The sequence below is a fragment of the Doryrhamphus excisus genome, linkage group LG3, assembly GCF_037039965.1.
Source record: "Doryrhamphus excisus strain RoL-2023G ecotype Guam linkage group LG3, RoL_Dexc_Guam_v1.1, whole genome shotgun sequence".
In the NCBI taxonomy this organism is placed as follows: Eukaryota; Metazoa; Chordata; class Actinopteri; order Syngnathiformes; family Syngnathidae; genus Doryrhamphus; species Doryrhamphus excisus.
The window spans coordinates 10,961,876-10,974,329 of record NC_136359.1 but is presented as its reverse complement, the minus strand read 5'-3'; the positions used below and the strand labels follow the sequence as shown (position 1 = coordinate 10,974,329).

The 12,454-nt window shown below is 41.5% G+C and overlaps 1 protein-coding gene across 1 annotated transcript in view; it reads right to left on the bottom strand.

Annotated features, from left to right (window-relative positions):
* The window catches only part of kcnip3b (Kv channel interacting protein 3b, calsenilin), a 36,499-nt gene extending 26,455 nt beyond the window's left edge, over positions 1 to 10,044 (bottom strand). The window contains exon 1 of the mRNA XM_058070934.2: positions 9,897 to 10,044. Coding sequence (XP_057926917.2) covers positions 9,897 to 9,902 — 6 coding nt within the window. The 5' untranslated portion in view covers positions 9,903 to 10,044. The remainder of the gene's footprint in view (positions 1 to 9,896) is intronic.
* Positions 10,045 to 12,454: the final 2,410 nt, after the last annotated feature.

The following is a 12,454-nucleotide window of genomic DNA, read 5'->3' as shown; positions in this document are numbered from 1 at the left end:
TTGACCGTCATGTTTAGCTTCTTCCATTTTCTAATGATAGCTCCAACAGTGGACCTTTTTTCACCAAGCTGCTTGGTAATTGCTCCGTAGCCCTTTCCAGCCTTGTGGAGGTGTACAATTTTGTCTCTGGTGTCTTTGGACAGCTCTTTGGTCTTCGCCATGTTACAAGTTAAAGTCTTACTGATTGTATGGGGTGGACAGGTGTCTTTATGCAGCTAACGACCTCAAACAGGTGCATCTGATTCAGGATGATACATGGAGTGCAGGTGGACTTCTAATGGGCAGACTAACAGGTCTTTCAGGGTCAGAATTCTAGATGATACACAGGTGTTCAAATACTTATTTGCAGCTGTATCACACAAATAAATTGTTAAAAAATCATGCATTGTGATTTCTGGATTTTTCTTTTTAGTTTATCTCTCTCACAGTGGACATGCACCTACGATGAAAATTTCAGACCCCTCCATGATTTCTAAGTGGGAGAAATAGCAAAATAGCAGGGTGTTCAAATACTTATTTTCTTCACTGTATGTGCCGTGTGATTGGTTGGCGACCAGTCCAGGGTGTATCCCGCCTCTCGCCCGAAGACAGCTGGGATAGGCTCCAGCACCCCCCGCGACCCTTGTGAGGATAAGCAGTAGAAAATGAATGAATGAATGATTGAAGTTTAGAAGAAATAAATTTAAATGGTTAGCTCATTATCTAGCATCATCTCGAGTCCTTGCAGCATGAGAGCACTACAATGCGGTGTAAACAATGGATAAAGGTGACTATAGGGGTGTTATTTCATGTCTGCAGGGCTCTATTGATGTTAAAAATTGCATAAACAGTTTTCCCTTGCTCCAACTATGAAAATATTCCATTTATTAACATATAAATTCATTAATTGCAGTCGGGTCTGGAACCAATTAACCTCTATAAATTAGGGATGACTGTATTGCAATTTTTAATGTCATTTTTGACTTGCTCTCTGCGACCCACTCTGAATGGATCAGCCACCCACTTTTGGGTCTCGACCCACTAAAATAGTGTTTGACGTGCTTACACCAAGACATAAATTCAACATTCAATTGGTTGAAAAGTTAAAATTGTTAGATATTCCAACCTCACGAGGGTCACGGGTGTGCTGGAGCCTATCCCAGCTGTCTTTGTGGATAGATACTTTTTTGTCTTTTCATCCTTTTACCAGGACTCTTTTACTCAAAATATTTACATTACTTGTGCTTAAAAATATAAATAAATATGTAAAATTAGGGATGTCCGATAATATTGACTTTTTTGCTGAAAACCGATATTGCCCAAATCTCAATTTCCGATATCAGCCGATACTGATACTGATATGTGTAACATGACATATCTCCCATATATGTATGTGTTGTATACAGCATTTTTGAAATATCGTTTTTCATGATCAGGAAAAAATCTGATACCGATATGGAGCGATATGCTGCTAATTATGAGTACTGATAATTAGCGGACATCCCTATCTAAAATACATGCTACGATGCTACACTATGCTACACTCAGATGTAAGGGAAATCAACCAAAAGTCACAATCCAATTTGAGTGCCACTGCAGCAAAGTTTGCCGAGTACATTAGCGGAGCATGAGAGATGTTGTAGATGTTCAGCCGTGGCCTGGTAGAATGTTAATAACACATCTTTTATTAATGGAAGCTCTCATGCACTAATGTCACATTACAAGAGCACGGCTCTGTCCTTCAGTCTGTCTCGACTTTACATCACTTCCCTCTTCATTACCGCTCTTTTCCACTGCACCCTGTCACTACCACTACATTCAAGTTGCCTCGACAGCCCCCTTGATCCCCGTTCCCCTCTGGCATTTTCATTTCGAGTCTGTCGCCATTCACTTACAAATCTTTGGCGGTTTTCGGAGGCCTCCTAAATGCCTTTGGACCGCTTGCTGCTATTTATGTAAATTAATTTAATTTAAATGACACTCATTTATTGAAGAATATTAAAGGATTTATTTGGGCAATATGCAAATTAGCATGAATACTAATCAGTATAATTATGATTTCCATATGCGCTTAGCACAAGCTTTAAACAATTACAGCAGAAATAAGTAGAGAAATATGATTAAAATGCATCAACTAAATAGCTTTGATTACCACAAATGTTCTATTTAATGTGCCTCGGGTTGAACACGAGTTGAACCAAACTCCTGGTGTAGTTTTTATTAAGTCTGGTAGCTGCATTTACATCATCATGAGTGGTATCGACACTACTCCATCCATTTTCTACCGCTTATCCTCACGAGGGTCGCGGGAGGTGCTGGAGCCTATCCAAGCTGTCTTCGGGCGAGAGGCGGGGTACACCCTGGACTGGTCGCCAGCCAATCACAGGGCACATATAGACAAACAACCATTCACACTCACATTCATACCTATGGACAATTTGGAGTCGCCAATTAACCAAGCATGTTTTTGGAATGTGGGAGAAAACCGGAGTACCTGGAGAAAACCCACGCATGCACAGGGAGAACATGGACACTCCACACAGAGATGGCTGAGGGTGGGATTGAACTCCTAGGTGTGAGGTCTGTGCGCTAACCACTCGACCGCCGTGCAGCCTGGTGAGAAAATCATGCGTATTAAACATACTGTCATACCGTTCCACTTCCTCAATATAGTAAGAGCTTTTACTGTTTCACAATATATATATATAATATATACACTCTTGTATTGGACGTCATTTGACTGTGCAGGTGTACCTAATGTGGTGTCCAGTATATGACGACACAGTATTGACAGAGTACAGCTGTCTAAGTGGGAGCAGCTGCATGGAGGAGAGCAAAGATGCACAGAGGCTGATGGTCGAGAGCTGATACTATTTACGTTGGACAGCTTGAGCTTTCAGCGTAGTGTGGCTGTCACTGTGAATCAGTGCAAGAAGAAAGGCTCCGTCCATATGGAAGACAAGCTGTGTGTGTGTGTGTGTGAAAGAAAACTATATGTATGCATGAGTCCTCACGTGGAGACAAACCAAATCCTCGAGGGGGGCCATGTTTCCATTATCAGTCATGTGCACAGAAGGACAGGTGACCTGCACAGGGTGTCCTGTCACTAGTCTTGTTGGGCCATAACAACGACACAGTCGCATTCATTGATTAGGCATTGATGTTTTACAGCGACTGTTTCCCCCCCTGGCTGGGCTTTCTTTCCTTGTGAGGTCGATAACACCCCTCACTGCTCACTGTGTTTCTTTATGTGCATGTAAAAAACATCAAATTAACATACAACTGCTGTTTGCTGGCATGTTAAGCGTGTGCGGTGTTAGGAGGGAAAGAGGAGTGTGACAACCAATGCTAGATACAGTTACCAGGCCTGTTTAAATATTCAATGCGTCTAATCTTACAAATCACGCCCCCTATTGAACAGGTGGCGCCATCAGACACTGTGGAAGGTGCAACATGACCGCCCTTGTCCTCGAGTTGTACGCTCTCCATTAGGATGACAGCCCCATTTGAGTGAAAGCATTTCCATTTCAAGTCCAATTCAGTGTGTGTTTAGCATTGGAGTGTGTGGGAAATGTAAACTACACTCCCTTCAAGAAAAAGAACCAACAAGTAGCGTGCCGCAAAGCACCGTCAAATGCCGCACACCTTTATTCGGTGTCCTGCGGAGGCGCTAATGTCCGCTCCTTCCCTTCACAACGATACATTCATTCATTCATTTTCTACCACTCGAGCCTATCCCAGCTGTCTTTGGGTGAAAGGCGGGGTACACCCTGGACTGGTCGCCAGCCAATCACAGGGCCACAATGTGATTTTTCCTCACAAGGGTCGCGGGGGTGCTGGAGCCTATCCAAGCTGTCTTGGGGCGAGAAGCGGGGTACACCCCGGACTGGTCGCCAGCCAATCACAGGGCACATATAGACAAACAACCATTCACACTCACATTCATACCTATGGACAATTTGGAGTCGCTAATTAACCTAGCATGTTTTTGGAATGTGGGAGGAAACCGGAGTACCCGGAGAAAACCCACGCATGCACAGGGAGAACATGCAAACTCCACGCAGAGATGGCCGAGGGTTGAATTGAACCCTGGTCTCCTAGCTGTGAGGTCCGCGCGTTAACCACTCGACCACCGTGCCGCCCTCACAATGATACAGTACATACCAAATATAAGACGTGCTCAGAACATCCCTGCTTCTCCTGGGAGTTATGTTGCGGGACCACTTGCCGCTGGCAAAAAAACGCCAGCAATTGATACGTCCATTGGCATTGACGGTCTCCTCCGATTTTGAATTAACATTTGCAATGAAAGTCACTGTTGGAATTATTATACACATCTAATAACATTGTTCACTCGCAACACAATCCAGGTTGAAGCCGTAAAGATGCCTCATACACTTATTAAACATGTTTAAAAGTTAAAATGAATAGGTGCTCACCGCTAATGAATGATAATGTAAGATAATGAACAGATGGCATCAGAGTCAGGGGGTAAGTGCTCGATGAAAAAAACATTATCACTGATGCAGTTTAAATGTGTTCACCTGTATTATCACATACAGTGGAGTGTCAAAGTGTTTGTTCCCGTTCTGATTTTTTATTTTTTTGCACGTTTGTCTCACTTAAATGTTTCAGATCATCAAACTCATTTAAATATGAGTCAATGACAACACAACTGAACTGAAAATGCAAAAAATGCCCCCCCTAAACCTAATACTGTTTGGGCCACACTTACCAGCATCAACGTTTGCGATAAGTGGCCATCTTACATCTTACAGCGCTGTGGAGGAATTTTGTCTGATTCATCTTTGCAGAATTGTTGTAATTCAGCCACAGCGAAGGGTTTTTCGGTATGAACTGCCTTTTTAAGGTCATGCCACAGCATCTCAATAGGATTCAGGTCAGGACTTTGACGAGGCCACTCCCAAAGCCTTCAGAGGTGGACTTGCTGGTGTGTTTTGGATCATTGTCCTGCTGCAGAACCCGAGTTGGTGTCACCTTGAGGTCACCAACAGATGGCTTTTACTTCAGGATTTGTTGGCAGACAGCAGATTTTATGGTTCCATTTATCCCAGCAAGTCTTCCACGTCCTGAAGCAGCAAAACATCCCCCAACCATCACACTACCACCACCATATTTTACTGTTGGTATGATGTTCTTTTTATGAAATGCAGCGTGACTTATACTCCAGATGTCCAGAGTATTTTCCCAAAAGTCTTGGGGATCATCAAGATGTTTTCTGGCAAAATTGAGATGAGCCTTAATAATCCTTTTGTTCAGTTGTGTCATGTCAAGTCATGAACACTGACCTGAATTGAGGCCTGCAGTTCTTTTGATGATGCTGTGGGGTCTTTTGTGACCTCTTGGATGAGTTGTCACTGCATTCTTGGAGTCTTTTTGGTAGGCCAGCCATTCTTGGGTTCACTACTCTTCCATGTTTTCGCCATTGCTCTCACTGTGGTTTGCTGGAGTCCCAAACCTCTAGAAATGGCTTTATAACCTTTTCCAGACTGATATAACATTGGGGAAGATGGGCTTGGATTTTATTCTCCTTTAATAATAAAAAGTTTTGTTGAAGTTTGTCCCGTTGTCTTGTCATTGAGTAATATCTAAATTTGTTCAAGGATATCCACTGTATTACCATATTGACCCAACTATGAGACTGTATTAGGATACTACAACAACATAACTTTAAGGAGTGGATGTTAAAGTTACCACACAAATCTCAACACTGAGGTCTGACTGTTTCTATTCCAAGACGTATTTTATTTCTCCAAAGAATACAACATTGGCACACTGCTATGATATATATATATATATATATATATATCATAGCATATATACATATATGGAAACAGCTGAGAAAACTGAGAAACAGCTTCTTCCCAAGAGCCATCACCACCCTGAACTCAGACATACAACGTACCCGGTCATTAGCATAATGCAAATGTGCAATATTTCCATCACTGCCTCTGTTACTACCTCAATCATATTTATTTATTTAACAACCCAATACAATACACTCATATGTAACTTTACTCATCTGTATACACCAGTCATTATTTGCACTATGACCCATTTATCATTGCACTAAAATTAATATATCTGCTCCTGCATATGCTCCTGTGCAATACTATGTGTATATTTTGGATGTCTTGTATGTCTTGTATATATCTTGTTAAATTGTCTTTTTTACTCTTCTTTTATATACTTTTTTTTTAAACTTGACTACTGCACTGAAAGGAGAATCTCTTCAATCTCGTTGTACATCTTGTATAATGACAATAAAGGCCATTCCATTCCATATATATATATATATATAAATATATATATACATATATTTACAAGTAATAACATCCAAATATTAATGTCTCATCACGGAAATGCACATGTTCCTGCTGGGCTTTGCCAACACTTAGACCAGCAGGCTGTCAAAGAGCTTGTAACAGAGTCTTTGTGGTGGGTGATGATAGTGATAGTCCACTTTGTGGTTGGTCTCATGCAGAGAGCCACAAACCAACATGAAATGGAAACAACTGTCATGACTTGTTGTCAGCATCCTGTGCCAGCCCTGCTGAAGAGCTTTCTTCATTTCATAAACAGTGAAACCTTTGTAAGCATCATCAATTTGTTCCAGAAGGCACAACACTAATCGAAATGGACGTCATATTTGTCTCCCATCATACCCGTTTGCACTGTCACCTGTGCATTCATGTGTATGTGGAAAGAAGATGACTGCAATGATCCGTTGCGGAAGCACACGCAACTCCTCAATAGAAGAGAGCACATTTGGTGCAGTTTTAAGCCGGGAAAATGGCCACAAGGTGGCAGAAGTGGATTTTATAAGAACTCGGCTAAGAACTTTCCCATAGAAATACAAGCTGCCCAGCAACCAAGAAGTGAAAAGAGTCTTGTTGCGGTGATGAGATTACGCATTGAGGGGGAATTTGAAAGCATTCACATGCATGAACTTGTAAGCAACGTGTAAATAACATGTAAATAAATTGTAATTTGGCTGCACGGCGGTCGAGTGGTAGCGTGCAGGCCTCACAGCTCACAGACCCGAGTTCAATTCCACCCTCGGCCATCTCTGTGTGGAGTTTGCATGTTCTCCCCGTGAGTGTGTGGGTTTTCTCCGGGTACTCCGGTTTCCTCCCACATTCCAAAAACATGCTAGGTTAATTGGCGACTCCAAATTGTCCATAGGTATGAATGTGAGTGTGAATGGTTGTTTGTCTATATGTGCCCTGTGATCTCCCAAAGATAGCTGGAATAGGCTCCAGCACCCCCGCGACCCTCGTGAGGATAAGCAGTAGAAAATGAATGAATGAATGAATAAATTGTAATTTTTGTTATTTTGGTAAAATGTGTGTGTTTTGAAAAAGATGGCTAGGATTGAATGAGTTAAATTGCCCCATTAACTAGGCAGAAATACGTTCGAATCTCAGACCACAACTGGACTCTCGGTAGCCAATTGGGTGTGCGGGGGGGTTATTCACTGCAAGTCACAAAGAACTTTCACTTTACGCCACAAGGTTAAGACTACGGAATTTTGTCCATCATCCACAATACTCATGTGAGATATGAACACATGTCTTTCTCTTTTCTGTGTGTTCTAAATAGAGAAAGACTGCTCGCACAAGGCAGCCAACAATGCACGTAATGGGATTCACAGAGTCTGCCTTTTGAGCCCTCTATTAAAAAAAGATTAAAATACATTCTGTGACCAAAATACATACTGCTCTGTGTAACTCCGTGCTCAGTGTTCAGTGTCCCCCTCCAACATTGCTGGCAGATCCAGCTATAGTGAAACCATCAGCCATTCTCATAGTGTTAGCATGTAGCGCAAGTGCTAAAAGTTTAATTGACAAAATAAAACTGTAATGAAGCAGCCACTTACAATGTCTGCTCTCACTGGGATGCCGAGCTGGTAAAGTCTACTCAGACGATGCATCAACTCCATTAGCTGACATTATCTCTTGGTAGGGGTCACGTGCGGCTCGATACTGAAATATCGATACTTCTGATACTAGTTCTTTCGGCTCTAACATTGATTCTCAAATCAAAATATTGATACTTTGATACGTCAGTCAGTCACAGTTTAAAATGATCGCTGATGTCTTATACTCTTTATTTTATGATTGACGAGTGACTGTGGGAACACCGAGGCAGGTTGGATTGCAAGGTGTGTAGAGCACTTGTGTGTTTACCATCCTGCCTGCAATTCCATATTACCTGTATTATTTACATCACTTTACACTATTATCATTAGCGATCACATATAGTTCACAGGCTAATTGGCTTTGGCTGCCCTATTCTTGCAAGACAGCTTTTCTCTAAATGAGAAATTTTGGCATGTTTTAATCTCAAGAGATCTCATAACACCCCTACAGTTTTTAAAAATGTAAAAAAAAATCACTTCTACTTTTTGTATCATTCATTTTTCATTTTGATGTTAACAATGTCTTTTTCCACCTTATTTTAGTTGGGAACTGATACTTTCCTGAAACCTACCCATGTTCTGCTGCTGATTGCTGATGAATGGAAAATGACAATCTTTCGATGGTAGGTTTCATGTTTATACAACCATGTGTGCCTTGAAAGATCAGTCAAAATTGTCTAAAATGGCAACGAAGGTGTTATCATTCGGAAAAATGTCTGGGATTGAATGAGTCAACTGCTGTTAACGTCTTTACACACATGTACGACAGTCGGGAATGTTACCATTGTCATTTAAAGTTTGAGTTTGAGGGATTAAATCTGTCCTGTTGGATTGTGTATTGCTTTAAAACGATCATGCTCCGAGGTGAACTAATGAAGCGTTTTAAGAGCTTTCCCGAGGTGTTCATCAGGTCACGTCTTCTTGTTTGTGAATAGAATGACTTTATTGACAAAGGCATCATTTTAATTGATCATCATTTGCAGCTTAATGGGGAGTGTGCATCACTATCCCAGTTTAATGATGTGTTTGTGATTGAATGGTACCCTCTACGACAGTGGTTGGGAACCTTTTTTTGGCTAAGAGAGCCACATATCTCAAAATAAGATCCATATAATAGGAGGGAAATGTTCAACACTTATTTCTGGAACGTTTCACTTGAAAATTCCGTACCATCAGACAATCAGACTGCACTTCCGGAATAACAAACAAAAAACAGACTGTGTACATATATTTATACTGTTATTCTGTATATTTTGTATTTTTCATTCTTTTTTAATAGATGTGTCTGCACCTACTATACCAAAACAAATTCCTAGTATGTGTTTGATCATACCTGGCAATAAACCCTTTTCTGATTCTGATTCTGATTCTGATTCTGACCATCATAGAATTCCGTGCCTCCATATAAGCAGGAGCATTTCACTGTGTGATGTCTTGGAGCACAAACGCATCATTCCCCAGGAGTGTTTCATGAGCAATTCCGCTCACAAAAGGTGCTGAAAGTCACTTTGAGAAGGCAGGGCTTTTACTTTGCTGTCTAATTAACTCTTGATTTATGTTGCATTACTTGCAGTCACTCAAGCCAAGAGAAGAAAATGTGTTGGGATGTCAGAGCTGGACGCTTGGTAGATTTTAAAGTCACGTCTCTGCATGATAAGAAGGGAAAGTGAAAGAAGAGGAAGATGCTCAGTGACACTTGCTGGCGAAGCGTCTGCGGGGATTTCTGTGCAGCAGCAGCAACAGCAGCAGAAGCCAAGCCTCTCACCAACCCGGGTGCAATTACATAACTTCATAGAGCAGCGAAATAAGTCGCAAATTTCTCATTTAAAACATGACAAAACATCTGTAAGGAGCAAAAAAAAAACGCACGCAACCTTTCGTTTAACCTAACAATAAACAATAAAATAAATTAACAATAAACCTTCACTTCCTGTGTCTATTAAAAATATTAATAAAAGAGGTTTTTTGTTCTTACCTGCATGATGAGACGTGCTTCTTCGTCGTGTGTGTCCTCTCTGTGCGCACCTCAACCTCCGACTGAAGCGCCAGTGGATGCGAAGGAATGCGCGCGCACACCCTCTCTGTGCATGTGTGGAAAAACGAGTGGATTTTCATCAGTGGGAGCGTCGTGACGTGGAAAAAAAGGCTGGGAGTCAACAGGAGGGCTGCGGTCGTAATGGCTGAGCCTCCTAGCTTCTATCTATGAATGGGGACATTTTTAAGGAAACATACTGAGGAAAGGTTGTCATCACATGACAGTAGGACGCGGGAAAGACCTAATTAGGTACACCTGTACATGTATGGAAAACTTTAGAAAAATAGCAATGCTATCACTTTTGACTGCTATTTTTATAATATGTGTAATATATAATATATTCTTGGCACGGCGGTCGAGTGGTTAGCGCACAGACCTCAGAGCTAGGAGGACCAGGGTTCAATTCCACCCTCGGCCATCTCTGCGTGGAGTTTGCATGTTCTCCCCGTGCATGTGTGGGTTTTCTCCGGGTACTCCGGTTTCCTCCCACATTCCAAAAACATGCTAGGTTAATTGGCGACTCCAAATTGTCCATAGGTATGAATGTGAGTGTGAATGGTTGTTTGTCTATATGTGCCCTGTGATTGGCTGGCGACCAGTCCAGAGTGTACCCCGCCTCTCCAGCACCCCGCGACCCTCGTGAGGATAAGCGGTTCTTTCTTGGTAGCCATGGTAACCAAAATATCAGAGTCAGTATAATGCACCACACTATGATATCACAATTGGATGGAATCATTTTTACCGTATTGCATGTCACATTCTGTTGTTCCCACCTGTGTCTTGCCCTGACCCTTGTGTGTCGTCCAATCAGCTCCCTCCATCCCCCCATGGCTTGTTATGTAGTGTGAGTTGTTATGTGAGTCTGTGTTAGTTTTGGAGCTCATTGTTATGTGTTTTGGGGTTTTGGACTTCAAGATGTAAGTTTGTATTTTGGATTCTGTGTGTATTTTTAGAATTAAACTTTTTTTGATCAACATTCCACTCATACATTACTGTTTTCCCTGCACTTGGGTCCACACCACGCCTTGCCCCACATGGGCATTAGAGTAAACGATCCAACCAGCTCAAGCCTGAATTATCCCGAAGTAGTGACTTTTGTCTTATTGGACTTTTCATCTTCATCTGGCTTCATTATCGTGGGAGATGAGGCGCTGACCTGCAGCCTTACGCTTTACGATAGTCTTACTATCTAGGTTAGGGGTGGGCAAATATTTTGACTTGTGGGCCGCATTGAGTTAACAAAATTATCCAGGGGGCCAGAACATATATTTACTATTTTATGCTTATAATTTTCCTTGAATTATTTGACTAATTTTATCTGTAAGAGTGTTATACTATCATCTGTATGTTCTCATGTCCCTTTTATCAGGAGCACTTTAAACATCAAACCACATCAAACTATGTCATTTAATTTTACAGTTTTGTCTTTTTTTTTACTAAATAAGACATCCGACTTGCAAGTCATGTTGCCAGTTTGGATGTTAAAAGAAATACTGGCGGGTCGAATTCAAACGCATGGTGGGCCGCATGTGGCCCCCGGGCCATAGTTTGCCCACCCTTGATCTACGTAGTATATGTGAGTGGAGGTCATTGCGGCTAGTCCTTTAAGACATACACCCTTATAGTTCATCTCATACCTGCTAAACCTTTCTAATAAAGCTTTTCACTCTTGTGCGAAGAGTTGTCTTTTGGACAGATTTAGTAGAGATACTCAATTGTTTTAGGCCACCATTAAATTTACACAAGTACACTCAATCTACACTGCAAAACCACTGCTCAAGCTCTGCAACCATTCTGTCCAGTGGACAGTGATCAATTATATTCATTCATTCATTTTCTACCGCTTTTTCCTCACGAGGGTCGTGGGGGTGCTGGAGCCTATCCCAGCTGTCTTCGGGCGAGAGGCGGGGTACACCCTGGACTGGTCGCCAGCCAATCACAGGGCACATATAGACAAACAACCATTCACACTCACATTCATACCTATGGACAATTTGGAGTCGCCAATTAACCTAGCATGTTTTTGGGATTGTGGGAAGAAACCGGAAAAGCCGGAGAAAATCCACGCATGCACGGAGATGGTCGAGGGTAGAATTGAACCCTGGTCTCCTAGCTGTGAGGTCTGCGCGCTAACCACTAGACGCCGCCTGATCAATTATATAATAATCATTATTAGATTATTAATTAGCCTATTATTATTACTATCATCATTATTCTTCTTCTGATTATTACTACTACTAGTAGTAGTAGGCTGGTATTAGCCTGCTTATTGGCTTGCTGCTTTTGCCCTATTATATAAAATTTGTCAGAGATTTTTTTTTGTAAAAAAAAAAGAAAAAAAAATTTTTTTCGTAAAAAAAAAAACTTTTTTTTAATCAATAAAAAATATCTAATTATTTAGGGGGGCTTAAGAACATTTTAGTGGGACTGAAGCCCCCCTAATGACGCCACTAGGCATACTTTGATGTTGTGGTCAAGACTGTGCGTGATATGCTGCT